Here is a 15,936-nt window from a genome sequence, read left to right on the forward strand (position 1 = left end):
TCATTTGTCCAAACACAGATTAGACAAATATTACCAAGAGATAAGTATCCTCACTCCCTGGAAACTCCTTCTTAACCTTGGTCTGGTTTCTTCCCCCCTCCTCCCCCGAGAAACTATTTTAGTACTTGGTACAGTGCAATAAGCAGCTATTTATCTTAGCATGTACTGTAGGAATGGAACCAAAATTAATAGCAAGATAAAAGTAACTACGAGACCCAGCAGTTGCTCAAACCATTTTGTGGTAAAGCTTCAGGGATGTTTTGGTTTGCAAGAACATAAATGCAGTTTGATCTCCAGCGTAAGTCAAAGAAAATCACTCTGCAAGTGGGGGGGGTTCAACAATATTTAAACATCAGAAATGTGAAGTACTCGAAAACATGCCCCTCCAAATCCTCAAAGCACTGCAGCAAGAAGCTTGGGAAACTGTAGAATTATCCAGGACTTACTTTAAACTTAAAAACCCAGCATGAAATTACTGAGATAAGACAATAAACCACTTATCAAAAACATTTAGATTTACAAAAATAATTCAAATGACTATGCATGAAAATTGCAATTAGGATCACTCCAGACCAAGGCGTGCATGGAGTTTGATGAGTTTGTTGCTAGTTTTCTACTGGAACAATACTTGAATATACTGAAGCATTGCTGATAAATGCACTGAACACCATTGCTGACTAGCCCAGAAAAGGTGGCACAATGATTTACAGATTTCATTATATGGGTCTTGAATTTAGCGTTTCAGTTTTTTTCTTTTTACAAATACATTGAGGTCCACTACATACTGCACTGCCCCCTCCTGGCATCTAATGTTATACCAAATCCGTTCCAATAAAAGAAATGCCTAAAAAACGTAATTTTTGCATTATTTCACATTGTAAACTTCCAAAACTGGTTGGTGTTTTTCCAGATGGAAGGTGGCCATGTACTGCAAGTGCATTTTAAATCAATTCTAGAAAAAAAAAAGGACACCGTGGTATGCTTCCAAAAAAGAAAAGATTATAGGGCCAGTGTTGAATGAAGATATTGTAAAAGTACTAAATGGAAGACAGACCATCAGACTGCCACCCACACATGCATATGTACTACACTACTCCCATTGAGAACCTTCACAGACAAAATAAACTTTTGTTTTCAGTGAACAGAAAGAAAAAAAAAAGAAAAACTGCATGCCTGTTTTGTTGTGTCTTTGAAATGAAAAGCAATTCAAAGTTGATAAATCTGTTTTTTTTATGTAAATATTGGCCTAGTTTGGGGGGGGGGGGGGGGGGGGGGGGGGGGGGATGACGACTTTGACTTGACTTAAAACAGGTGCAAGTCAGACTGAATGCCTCCTTTCTGAAAGCATTCATCCCAGTCGCAACACAGCTCTTCAAAGGCCTTACATAATTATCCAGCAGCTTGAACTCACATGTCGTGTAACACACATCGGGTATTAAAGCTATAAGCCTTCAAGCTGCTTATCACAACACAGCCATCTATACATAACTGTTAACATTTTCTTCAAAACGTTAAAAAAATAAAAAAAATAAATCATTGAAAGCTAATGTTCCGGTTCTGCCCTTTCACAATAAACTGATAATTAAGCAGCAAAGCAAAGCGGTTACCTGCATTGGTTTGTTTAACACTTTGCCCTTTAAAAACACAACAGCAACTAAACTAAAGCCAAACCGCTGACAGCTCCACAACGTGTACAGCTGACATGCAAGGTTCGGCGTGGAAACTTTGTAATTCCTGGTTCACTACCAAGACTTTTTTTTCATTCATTTTTGGCAAACAAAGCAATAAGCACTCAGCAGCAAAACCCCTCATCCCTTCCAATCTCGCAAGCATAAAGAAAGGAATGCTATTCAGTCAGGAAGGTGTAGAAAAGTACCACACCTCACTTTAAGTTAGGTGATGGATCAGTGATAAACAACCAATGCAGGGTTAGACCACAAAATAGAGGGCTTTAAACATGACTAAACCAAAATAAATACATAAATAAATGAGAACGAAATCTAGAGTAACAAGGCAAAGAACTATAAGGTGGCTTTTGAAAGGATTTCGCAAAAATCAAGTGTACTGTACCTTATCTTGAAAAGCATATTTACTGACAGCTGTACAGACAGTCTTTTTTAGTCAATTTCTAGGTATCCCCCCCCCCCCCCCCAAAAAAAAGGTGGATTTGCTGCTGAAAAGGAGTAGCTGGGGGGCCCGTTCTGTCCTCAACAACTTCTGAAGATCAGTAATATAATCGGATTCAGGGCCACACACACACACACACACACACACACACACACACACACGCACGCACTGAATGGAAAATTACTCATCTACTTTGCTTTTAAAGCCCCTTGCTCAGACCAATATACGTAGTTTAGAGACACTTGTAAAGTAAGCATCGGGTAAGATGAAAGGAAATGCTGAATACAATAAAGGAGGAGACGGCAGACATTGCACAGTCAGAATTACTTAACTTTACTGAAATTCTCTCGAGTCCAGACTATCCTTCTCTTTAAAACCAATTACTCACTAGTATAATAAATATAAGTTGCTCACATCGGGCCAAAGGCTTGTTCATTAAACACAATAAAAGGCCTGGAAGGATTCAAACAGAAAGATGACACATTAATTCAAGTTGTAACAAACTGTGCAATCTGTGTGGACCTCGCCTTCGTCCTGTCGATGTGCCGTCAACCCTTGCTCACCAGGCAGGGTTTACATTTCCTACACACTTACTGCATTAACCCGTGAAAAGGATACGAGGTGTCCCCTCTGTTCTGCAGACAAGGTAGAGGCAGGCTGCAATAACGTGACTCATCTTCCTGCCCCGAGTCAGCTGTTTGCTCACCGCCATTTTAAAGAAGTTGAAGGCTGTATCCAGGCAATGCTTATTCAGCTGCAGCTGGTGGCCCAGGTGGTTTACTTGACGTTTCCCTAAAACAAAGACATTAAAACATTTCCACACAAAGCCAGTAGAATCAGTGACTGGAACAGCACAGCAAAGCCTTTGAAATGTTACCAACACAGCTTTTTCAATTTTTCTGGCCACAAGGAAAGGGTGATCCGTTGTTTCTTAATGTATTTTCAACAAGGTGGTGCAAGGAAAAGTGAAATTGGCAGAAAACAGTTAATGAACTAGAACATAAGGAATAAACATTGTACTAAAACAAAAATGATAGCAATAAAACAAACACAGCACTACTGGAATACTTATTTCTGACTGACCGACTCCAGTGAACCCAATATGGTCAAATCAGGGTACCAGGTCACAGGTCAAAGCAAAGGGTACAGTTAGAGTCCCCTCCCCACCCAAGGATTTTCCATAAAATTAGAAATACGAAGACGGAATCAGAAACGACATACAAGATACTGCATGCAGTTTGAGTAGCAGATGATTTACAATTGCATACAAGCTCCCTTCATGGGAATGATGCTCAGTTATCTGCATTCACTTATTAATAATTGGTTTCACTCACACTGCATCTTCATCGAGTTGCAATTAAGAGAGAATCAGGAGTACAAGATGATAGATTTAAGAAGCACAGGTTTAATGTCTCAGCTAGTGCATGCAGACACACCATGTGTACAGTGTGGCACAATAGGGAGATCTCAGCTTGGAACTGATAGCGGAGAGACATCTGCAGTAAAGCACAGGCACCTGTGTGGAACACACAGGAACAGCTTTGAGCTAAAGGAAGAGTCTGGCAGTGTTTACTGCAAGAGGAGACCAGCGACAGCCCAAGAAAAAAACAGACGAGCACAATGAATCTGTCTGCAAGTTCAGCTTGCACTGCTTCCTAAAATTGCTTTTATTTAAAAATAACTGAAACATGGAATGTTAAATGTGGCTAGAGTTCTTTCCCCAAGCAATCTAGTGTACACTGTGCAAAGCACTGGTCAAGTTAAGCGCAAAAACTTTCAGTAATATAAACTGAACAAGCAAAAGGAATATTCAAAGTTAAAGGCAGAAGTTAGGCAGACGATGAAAGAAAACAGAACCTCTAAGGAACGTTTGTACTTGCACTATGGCCTTTACAATACTCAGGGCACATTATTATTTTACCTGTGGACAATAAGTCATTTCTATACAGGCACAGCGAATGGCTTTTGCAGATGGACATATATTATTGGGGAGCTGGTACACAAAGACTTCAAAAGAAACTGATCTCTACGAGAAGGGCCAGGTAACCACACATAATTACAGTAACAAGACAGATAACTTACTGCTTATTTTGGGAAAACCACAAAACCAGACTGTGGGTGTAAACTAGCCATTACATCACCCCATTCAACCAAAGAACAGGCATTTATATTCTCTCACCCTCAGACTCTAAAATCCAACTGCAAATTACACGTATCCATTGCACTCCGTAATGCAAGATCTCACTTCATCACTTGTTCTCGATAGTAGTAACAAAAACAAAAAAAAAAAATTCATTTAATAGAAACGTTGTGAGTCACACTGTCGGCCAGTATCAAGCAGTCACACTTTCTGACCAAGAATTTTTCACTTTGTTTTGCTGGACTGTGTTTTGTACACAAAACTGAATCGATTTATATTAATAAAGCAGCATTTCTCATTTCAAAATTGCTTGCTGAGACCATCCAAAACATTTGATTTCTTGCCCCCGCTATTTAATTTTAGGATCTCGTGTTTATTATGCCTCCCAATGTCAATTCTGTGGTGAAGATTTATTGGTCTCAAACTTCCTTTCTCTCTATATCAGTTTTCTAACCTATCTCCCTACAAAGCCCTGAGGCGCTCAGTTTATACCTCAAAGTTCTGCCTTATCTTAGCACCACATGTTAACACATGCCATCGGAAATCACTAGGTCCCAGTCTGAGGTAGTGTAGAAATATGATATATTATATATATTACACACACGTTTGCCCTGTTCTCATGTATACTCAGTAAAGGAGAGTTTATTCTTTAGCTTGACAAAAATGATTCAGGACGGAAACGGTTACATATAGGCATCGCAAAACAATATCTGAATCCCTATTGATATCCGACTGCAACAAATCACCTCAGTTCTGTAAGACGACGCTGTAAAGAGTGCCCCAGTCTATTGAGAGGTGCTGTACATTATGTTAATAGACAAGAGAAAGGAACAGCTTTGTTTCCAGGTTTAACCACAAAGGATTTTTTCCCCCCAGTGTAGTTGGTTTCTGTAACAGTATCCTATTTCATTGCAGCACTTTCACACTGCTTTAGGGGCGAGGGGGTAAACCATGTTCAAGATGTAGTCTGTATTTTTCCATCTACTAAACTGGAACTCAACACTATAAAAAGATGAAGAAAAATCCTAAAGAAAGCTCTGAAATCTGTAGGCTACCTACAATAGGTCTTACTGCAGACATATACTGAAAGAAATATATATGAAACGCATCGCCGTCATGATACCGCATATTCTAACAATCAACCACAGGGACTGAAATGAAGAGCGCAACTAAAAGTCATTAAATAGACGATTCCTGGCAATATCGCTCTCTGACAATTCTAGGGATCAGAGGGAAAATAATTCATTGACCCACTTAAAAGAAGCAATACGCACCATTACATTTTTTTAAAATAAATTATTAATAACAAACCACTTAGAACAACGTGACCTGACTGGGCACTTCAGATACTGCAAATGACAAGAATCCAGCACACTGACTTTCATCACGGATGGATTAATGGACAAGCTGGCGAAAGTCTCAGCAAAGTACCCAGATAAACGCAATTTATCTCACTTGTTAATCGTGTCGTGTGCCAGCTCCATACAAGTGGAAAAACAAGCATAGCCACTGAATAAGTCCAAAGAGTTGGTCAATCTTCCTGAAAGCTCAGACACTCAGCGGAGGGAAACCAAAGAAATGACTGAAGCGCTGGCAGAAACTGCAAGCACACAGTACTGTATCACTGTCTAACAGTCAGAAGTCACCTCCATCACTACACTATCAGAGCAGAACTGTTGGACTAAAGCCTCTTCTCACCTGATGCAAATGCTTAAGGGATGAAAGAGTGTGCAACACAAATGCTGTTAGTTTAAGATGATGGTTCTGCCAGTTCTGAAATGGTTAATTACTGTAGATCACCAACATGAATCCATAGAAAATATCTGGTGTATGGCATGGACAGCAGGTGCCCATCTCTGTCGTACTGCAGTCCTAAAGAAGCAAAACATATTCGTCAAGAATATATACAGTATTACCTCTAACCCACCGTCCTGTACATCATAAACAGCAACTGCTTGCACTAGAGAAAAGGTGGAGTCACACATTGCTAATGGATGCTGCCTTGCCTTCTCTGATACTAGTGAGAACAGTGAGATACCAGTGAACAGCAATGATTGCTAGGAAGTTACTTTGACACTGGGATAACTAAATGAGAAATGTATTTCCATTAATGCTCCTGTAATTACCTATTAGTCCCTTCGTTCTTCACAATCTAACAGCTCATTGCGATGTGTATAGAAAGACACTTCAGTAATATATCACAGAGATTATTTACGAACGTCTGCAACACTTGAATAACTCTACACTTTATCACAAAGATCATTAAAAAGGAGCTTCATTAATTTGACCTGTAAACATTTCCGTTCAACGCTATGTCCTTGAGCTGTTGCAAGGATAAACTGGTATTTGAGAAATACAGTCAAGCCAGGCCACTACCAAACAACAAAAGAGATCATTGTTTTGTCTAAATCGTATGGCCAATTGGCTCGTTTAGCAGCAAAACCAAATCTTACATATTTCTTGTTCAAAACGAAGACTCCCCCCCCCCCCCCCCCCCCCCCCCCTTTTTTTTTTTCACATATAAACAATGCACGGTTAATAGCACTGTACTGTAATAAAACTGCATGCAAATCCAATGCATTATTTTATGTTATGGTGAGGTGTCAGTTTGCAAAAGAAACAGATTGCTCTACACGGCAATGGAAATTAGTTACCAGTTGAGAAGTCGTACAGCTTTTTCAAGTGCATGATCCAAGGGGTTCATGATTAAATGCTGAACTTCTTAATACATTCAGTTTCATACACAGCCAGTTACCCATGCATATTGATACATTTCATACCTAATTTACCACTGCATGATAACTGTAATACTCACAAGTACTACTACTAATTTACAGTTCATTCTTATTTATAAAGAAAAAGCATATCTGATTATGACAATCTTGTTGTCATGGTAAATCATCCATTTTTAACTTAATAAACCTAGCTTGGTGGCATTTTTAATCCCAATAGTAAAGTCAGAACCAATATCTCCCTGAAAAATCCTGTACACGTATGGGGGGAAAAAAGCTTAAACAAATAATCACTTTCTGTTCACAAAACTCCAAAAATCTACTTTTAAAACAACTGCCTGTCTGATAGATTGCAGATTGGACAGACCAGGCACAAGAACCACCCCTACCCTTTGTGTCCAGCTATGTTTAAACAGGATGCATTCATTCAGACTAGCCATTCCCTACCCACCCACGCATTCTTGTTTCCTAGACAAGACATGCCACTTACAAGGCTCGACAGATGGCCTAGAATTCCCCTTATTTATTATGCAAGTATTTATTTAGTCTGGACACGTTGGCATGCAATACCTAACTTATAGTGCACAATGCTGTTATGCATTGCATTCAATTAGAAAAAAGCCTGTATACAATATTGTACTTCCCTGCTTAAGCGCTAAGAGTTAATGGTTAAAACTTAAACCGAACGCAAAAGGACATCAGATATCATCACTCTGCATCCGATAGTTGGTTGCAATAACGTGTTGTGTAGAGTAAGCAATAAACATGGATGAATACAAGATGGTAACAATACAAATAATGAAATGAAAAAAAGTTAACACTCACCATTCAGTAAAGTCTGTGCTCGGGATTCCTTCCCTAAACTGGTATGAAATCCTGTTCCCAGCACTGGCCCTTTTCCCGAACCTGCCACAAGAAGAGGCGTGTGGAAAGTACTGTTAAACTTATGGCATTGTCATCCATGTTTCCATTCATTGTGGTTTCACAACTACTTGTTTGCTGAAAATACTTTTTTTCGCTTTCAATTTTATTCATTTTAGAAACTAAATGAATATCTTCGGACTTCAAAACTGTGTCCGCCAGTGAAAGGTGATGCTGTTTAAATGGTTAAAAAGCTTGGATTTCATCTCATCAGAACTACTCAATATCTTCTGATAATTCATTAAGCTGCTTAGTGGAGCATATTCATTTCAGAATAATTTTACTTGAGTGCAGAACCATAAACTCACTTAAGCCCAGAAAAAGAGAGACTGTGTTTCACCACTATGTACAGAACCTTCATAATTTCTTTGGTTATACAGTAATTTGTTTAATGTTATACATTTTTGGGTGGATCTGAACGCACAATGAATGGGCCATGTGCGTCACCTGGAAAATGCAGGGGCAGGACACGACAGTATGGCGGAAAACATATGTAACAATTTAATAAGAATGAAGGGTTGAACTTTCAAGTAGTTGAAATGTGAAACAGAGGTGTACTGTACAGTGTTTAACAAACCCAGCAGCTGTGAGTACTGTACATACCCGACTGAAATCTTTGGGTAACAGTGTATGACACTAGATACAACTGTTAAAAACTGCTTTCTTTACTGCTTTACATGTCTTTTTCTGTAATTGCTGCCTTCAGCTGTTTCATGCATTTATGTGGCTGTTAGCACCTCATTAGAAGACCTCATTCTGTATATAATCTTTGTTGATTCTGTTTTTTTTTACATTTGCAAAGTCATCCATCTGCCACATTAATAGGTTTGAATTTGTAACACACCAACAACCAGTGCAAAAAATGTCTTGATTACCCATATCCTTCCATGACAAAGCCACAAGGGAGGGGTCATTAAAATCAGCTCTGTTCATCCATTTTCCACTTCTAATGTATCTGTGCATAATTTACTATTTTAATAATTACATATAAATTATGTATGATCTGAAAAAACCTGGTGGTCATAATAAAACATAAAAAAAAAAAAGCTTTTTCTTTTAAGTAATAATTGTTTGCTTTCTTAAAATTATGACTTTCAGAAGGGCAGGAACTACCTAATTTTTCATCCATTATATTAGTTTTTAAAATAAAAATAGCCCTAGTTCTTACACAGTGTTAAAACTTCCTAGTACTATCTGTTTCATAAGTGGTAGTGTGCCGTACAGTCTCTCATGTTTTCTGCTTACAGAATTAGGACTGAAGAGGGTTGTGTATGTGTGCATTCTTTATGAAGTCCCAAAAGTTGCATTCTACTTGAAATACATGTTAAAGGAATGCAGACAAGCAGTTGCAAAAATTACAGAAACTAGAAAAAAAAATAAACAGAAAGTGATAGTGAAGGAGAGGAGTAACTCGAACACAAATCACTGAAAGCAAGGCAATACGGCTAGAACTCTGCTTTCTATCCATCCCATCACTGAACTATAGTTTCAATTTTACCTGCAGCATCTTTATGGCAACCGTGATCAATACCTGATCAGCTGCAGTAATTTCCCCAAGGACTATTAGATAAGTTTAACTTCACTAATCATCAAAACACTCAGGTTAAACTCATTCACTGACTCTTATCAAGAGAAGTAGAGCTACCCAAGTGAATCTCAGAGCCTCAATATAATTATTTTTGTGCAGAAAAGCCTCTGGGCTATACTAATTGAAATGAAACTAGCCGGGATCCTGACAATGCAGTGATATACGGTTTCACATTGCGTCACTTCAGCCTCCCACTAGTTATAAGAAAATCGTTATCCACTTTGTAACAACCTTGTTGAAAAAAAAAATGCACGGAGATTAATCTGCAGGCAGGGTTAAAAAATAAGAGATAGGTTTGATGTGGTGCTGTGAGTCATTTCCGTCTGATATCCACAATGATATTCCCATGGCTGTCTCCACACTAACAAGGAATCAGCATTTTAGATGCAAGTATAATTTAATCCTCATCTAGGGCGATGGCTTCTAAGTACTTAAATCAAATGATACGATTCTCTGTGTTAGTCGCACTGTAAATGTTTTTATTAATATAGAGTACTTGTCACCTTTATTAAAAACGTTACGTACAAATCTAAAAGCATTCCCCAGATACAGGATATGAATGCACACAGACTGCATGTCAGAAAGCTGATCATGAATCTGAATCACCTATCAGCCAACACACTTCAGACCTACTAAATCCCAGCACAGACTAATAAAACATAAGCCACTAATTGACAAAAAAATATAGGTCCACTGAACCAATTAATAATACGCCATTCTAAAAATAGCATATTCTCGTAAACAAAAACTTTGACGTCTATGAGGTGCACGTAACTGAACCTTTGCATGTATTTACTTATGTATTTATGGAATTGGAAGCAATTTCAAGGCAATGGAAATTCATTCTTTCTTTTACTTTGAAGAAGTGCGCATTCAATCTGTTCCAGAATGAAGAGAGCAGATACAGGCAGACTAAATTTTGCTGTATCCTCCACAGTTTCATAGCGTTACATTTAAAGTCCTTCTCTGAACATATCCCAAATTGTTTCGTGCCTTCAGCCTGTTCCTCCCACGGGATACGCAGACAGATTGTCAGAGCTTCCCTTCTCAATCTGACCACAGCATCTCTTCTCAAGTGCAGGAGAAGCACAACACTGCATGCCTGACTGTTTGTCATGTCTCATTCCAAGAAGATTATTTCCTTTTCTCATGCTATGTTTATCCTCCGTTTGCAGCCTTGCACCAATTCAAAACTAAATAAAGCATTAGCACCAGCAATTCATATTTACATTGCCTTGGCTTGAATGTGAAAAGTGGCGTGAAAAACTGGAACAGAACAGAAAGGAAGGGGAAAACCACCCCAATCACATCTGATAGGAAGGGCTCCACCTCAACAGACAGATGCACAAGATTTACATCCCATCTGCATGGCAGAAGGGTTTGCAAACTGCATACATAGCTCTCTCAAACAAAGTGGCCTTTAGCTTTATAAAAAGAATGAAGCTGAACCCTACTGGAGCAAAGTAATTATATTTAATCCATAACTTTAAAACACACGTGGCTGGTTTTACACGCCCAGATTAGCAACAATACACTGGACTAACTAATGTTACCTTTGGCAAAGTAATCCAAGTTTGGTGCTAATCAGGTATTTTGTAGTCTATCAAACAATAAAAAAGCAGTTTGTTTGACAGCTTATCAAGAATAGGAAATTGATGTAGGGCTGGAGAGTGCCTGATGTATCTTTGGTTTTGCTAAATCGCTCATACAGTAGTCGCCTTTTAAAATAAATATATAAACAGTAACTAGGTGGATTGTAATCTGCTCACCACTTACACATATTATACAAAGCTTTTAATTGGCATACGATTCATTTTAAGTAGATGCCAGTTATTAACAACCCTCATAAGACAACTTTCGTTTATTAACAACATTTTCCCAGGAACCAATCTCGTCCCACAGATTTTAATGTTAATGGAATTCTGATATTAGCAACTGCACACTGCTTATTGACAGCTTTATTACTAGTTGCCAGTGCTGCAGAGCGCACTTGCACGATTTATGCGCATACTTCATGCAGCTTTCAACACACTGACTTCGCAACTGCGTGTTTCTGGTGGACTGAGGCAGAATCGCAAAATTGAGATGGATTTACAGCAGGAGATGGTACATTGTAAAAAGCAGACAACACTGGACAATTTCTTACTTTAAAAAAGGGTGTTTTTTTAGAATTGATTACAAGTACAAAACATTTTTTATGTTCGTTTCACTGCAAGGATAATTGTAGTAGATCTTTGTGTAGTACTATTTAAGCCTACTCCTTTTTTTTGTTTGTTTTTTTTACACACGTGAAGTAAACAGTTCTGTTTGGGTATTTCGGGTTTCTCATGTTCATTTTTCAACACTAACAATTAAAACATGTATTTCAGTGCCATATTTGTACAGCTTCAGTATATATTGTTCCACATAAACTTGAAAATGGGGGCTTTTCGCTTATTGGCAACTTTCAGTTAATGACAACTTTTTGTGGCATCTACTGTATATACATTCCTCTGACAAATGTGAAAAACAATGATTTCCACCTACTTTTGGATTCCTTTGAAAAAAAGAAGTGCTAGACTGACATTATCTGCTTACTGCAAACAAATGTATGTTTAATAACTGACTTCTAGAATTGTAGCTATGGTAGTTTCCACTGTTACCAATTTGAAAACCCAAAAGATCCAGATTCGTTGATACAGTAACTCGTAAAAAAGTACACAAACAAAAGCGTAAACTATTACTGTAACATTATTTTTTCTATTTTGTTTCCAGGGGGCGTGGGAAGGGGTGTTTTGCAATATACAGAGTGACAGGTTTTAACAGTGTACCTGCATCATACTGTTCAATGGAGGGATGGGCATGCAACTATATTAAATAAACAGTGCCTCAGTGCCAAGTCTCTTTTGGTCAAAAAAAATCACATCGACAACTAATCGCTCAGCTCGTTTTAGGCATTAAATAAATAAATAAATAAATAAATAAATAAATAATCTCACTTTGACCCCCACCCTACCACGTAACACAGAGCATCCTACTAAAGCAGCGGTGGGCACCCTTGATCCTGGGGTCCGGTGTCCCTCCTGGTTTTTGTTCCAGCTGTACCCTAAATTAATTAATTGGACCAAGTAAGCTTCTAATAAGCACTAAATTGGTAAAGTTAAATAATTTAGGGTACAGTTGGGAAAAAAAAAGACCAGGAGGGACACTGGCCCCCCAGGACCAGGACTGGACACCCCTGTCTAAAGTATGCACGGCCACTTGATTCTTTAAACAGAAAGACGCAATCCAACTTGAAGCTTTGAATTTTGATGATCCCACCACTCCTTTATTTTTTTATTTTTTTTTAATTCTACTACAGCACTGCTCCTCTCTAATCCTGCTGCTAATGGGTTCCCAGTGTTCCTAATAGATCTGGCTCCAGCCACCCCACCACATTCTGCACTCTTAATAACATAACTCAGAAGCATCTCGCTTTCATTACAATTCCACATGACTTGCATTCTCTAAACACTGTGCTGTATAATTCAGTTTTGTTCAGCGTAATGTGCATGCATATTGTGTGCAGCCCATTGTTTGAAGAGACAACTCAGTGGTGCCAGGAAGTACACCCACCCCCCTAACAGGGCCAGTTCACTGCAGGTTCACAGCATAAAGGCCAATTTAATTCAGTTGTAACAACACAGTGTCAGTCAGCACTTTTAATGGACTGAGGCCATTTTGTTTAAGCATTAAAGTAACGTTAAACTCGACATCTAAATGGGCCATTGTACTTTTAAAATGATCCCCTGCCTGCCTATTTTAAAATAAAGTGAGACAACACAGCAAAACAGCGCCCTCTTGTGTATCACTCCCAGAATCAGTTACCCAAAAGCAACAAAAAAGTATTTGATTGAAAAAAGGTATACACTGGGTCTAATCAAGCTCCTATTAAAACCTGGAGCTGGTGAAACTGGGCTATGCAGTAGGAGTCTTATTTCCATCCCTGAATTGTGTATTGTATCCTGACTCATTACAATGACTTTCCATCCAAGTCTTTTAATGCAGTGCATAAAGCATCATTAGCAGAAGACTTACGAATGCCTGTGGAGCCATTTGAAGCAGCTCTGAACGACATTAATTGCTTTGCATTGAGCTCTGTGCTTTAAGGCAAGGAGATACAAAGGGCAATGACTATGTTCAGATCTTCCATCCCTGCGATAATGTATTGTAGGAACATACATGACTATTTCTTTTTTGTCCTCAAAACTCTTGTAATCAACTTACAATCCGAGGAGATGAACTGGCCCACAGCTGAGGATCCTCCGCCCCCATTATCCACGAACTGAACCTCGGAGACGATGATGTTATCCTCCAGCACAGAGCCACAGCCCGTACACACGGCATCCCCTCGCGCCGGGTCCACATCGATGTCTGTGCCCCCACAGTTCTTACACACCCGGGAACTCATCTTCACAAGCTGCTACACCTCCCTGCCACTGAGAACCAGGCTCCTTTTACAAGGGGCACAAAAAAAAAACACGGTCACTGTAAAGAAAGACAATTAGACTTTATTCTTTTTAACACTCATGTTACAAAGACACTGTCCTAAACTTTTAAATAACCAAAGAGAGAAATTTGATTTAAAAGTCTCTTGCAAACTTAATGTATGGTTTAGTAAATTACGTTTTATTGAGCGACAAACATTTTTTAGGTATAATATTGACTTTTTTTAAGCAATTGACTTGCTTAAGAAACTGCCTGACTAAATGAACTGGCAAAATAAATAAATAAATAAAAAATACTGTTTTTGTAATATTGGTAGTTACAGTCATGTGACACTGACACCAAGTGTTTCTGTACATATGATGTTACAGTTCCTACAAAATATCCATCCGACATTGCATTTGCTCTTTTAAGTTGAACATCAAGACTAAGGTATAGCCCCAAAGCCACAGCAATTGTGCAGGCAGGTCAGCTGGAAAAAAACACCAGAGCACACTGAACCTCTTCTTATTCACTGCAATATCAGTGATCAGTACATTACACTAACTGGATACACGTTAACAATAAAAAAAACCTTGTCTAAATTACTAATTACGGCTGCTAGTATTGATACTTTCTAAAGACTGATTTTGATGTTGATGTAAACACGATCATCACCAGGCCCACAAACTCACGTGTTTCAAACGCTATATCACTAGCTATTTGAATACCAATCACATACACATTTTCGTATATAATGCTATTGTTGGTTTAATTGTTTGCCCTAGTCACACACATGTCAACACAATAGGAATTAATAAGAACTTACCGTGCAGGCACGCCAAATCTATACCAGCACTGTCTCCTACTGTTACTGACAGTATTACTGTGTTATCAGTAGGAAACTCTCAGGCTTTAAAGCCGTGGAAGGCCTTAACCGAGTGTACCGTTTATGTGTGTTTCCAAATATTAGTTGTAATAGATTTATTTTAAATGTTACTAAACTCCCTTGAAGACGTTTCTCAATAAATGCACAGTAATTCCTTTATCAAAAGCTGTAACACATGAAACCCGTTTTCTGCTATTCATATGGACCTAACACAGAATACCAGGACCTTCTCATCACACAGCACTACGGGGGGAACGACGTGCACGCTATGGAAATATAACTTTAAATCTAAGGCACGTAAAGCATGCATGTTAATAAAAATAAAACTACTGTGCATTAAGTTTCTTATGTTTTTATCTTTATTATGTTAAAAATTGCAGGTGTGTTGTGTTTTTATAGATACTTTTAACAGCCTCCCCTGTCGTACACGTGTGTTTACTTTATCAAAGACTCCTGCGATCAGTTGAACCTGGAGGGTGGACAGTGTTGCAGGTGCGCGGCTTTCCGCGGAACTGGGCTACTTCAAAAACACAGCCGCTGGAAATATTAAGGAGTCGCGGGTTGGTAATGTAATTGGATTAGTGGTGTAACTTTAAAAGACTGAACTGTTTTGTAATACTGCTTGGGGTACAGTACCAGCATGAGTATTTCAATAAAGGAATCACGCTGTAATTCGGTTGCTGGTCTGGTATGAATGTGGGTTTGTCCCTTCAGAGGTTCCGTACGAGTTTGTTGATAGTGAAGTGTAGATGAGCTGTACTGGGGCTTGTAGTTTTTATCGTATTTATACCAGGTATCTTTTCTTACGAAAGCTTTTGATTGTTTTTTTTTATGCATAGGACTACATGTTAATAATAAGATTGCTTTCAGTTTAAAGAAATAATTGGGCTATTTTTAAGTGACTTTGGGCTATAAACTCTGCAGAAATCTGTCAAACCTGAGGTTGGAGGAGGTGGCTGTTAATATTATCTGAAAGTGTATTATTTATAACGCGCGATATATTTCGAGTCAACGTGTTATTTGTTTTCCCGGTTTGATAAGTTTCTAATTAGTTCTATTCTAATTTCCATGTAAAGTATATATTCTTAATAATTGG

The 15,936-nt window shown here is 38.5% G+C and overlaps 1 protein-coding gene across 4 annotated transcripts in view; it reads right to left on the reverse strand.

Annotated features, from left to right (window-relative positions):
• Positions 1-15,076, reverse strand: part of LOC121329654 (transcription factor IIIB 90 kDa subunit-like) — a 75,863-nt gene extending 60,787 nt beyond the window's left edge. For 3 of the 4 annotated variants that reach the window (XR_005951800.1, XR_005951801.1, XM_041275357.1), the window contains exons 1-4: positions 14,781-15,076; positions 13,754-13,980; positions 7,825-7,905; positions 2,746-2,919 (exon numbers count right to left, since the gene is read on the reverse strand). Coding sequence is in view for 2 of the 4 variants with exons in the window: in XM_041275357.1 (XP_041131291.1) it covers positions 2,746-2,919; positions 7,825-7,905; positions 13,754-13,937 (439 nt within the window). In the remaining 2 variants the exon portion in view is untranslated. The remainder of the gene's footprint in view (positions 1-2,745; positions 2,920-7,824; positions 7,906-13,753; positions 13,981-14,780) is intronic. The other variant, XM_041275358.1, reaches the window with a different exon arrangement.
• Positions 15,077-15,936: the final 860 nt, after the last annotated feature.

Source organism: Polyodon spathula, chromosome 17 (genome assembly GCF_017654505.1).
Source record: "Polyodon spathula isolate WHYD16114869_AA chromosome 17, ASM1765450v1, whole genome shotgun sequence".
Taxonomy (NCBI): domain Eukaryota; kingdom Metazoa; phylum Chordata; class Actinopteri; order Acipenseriformes; family Polyodontidae; genus Polyodon; species Polyodon spathula.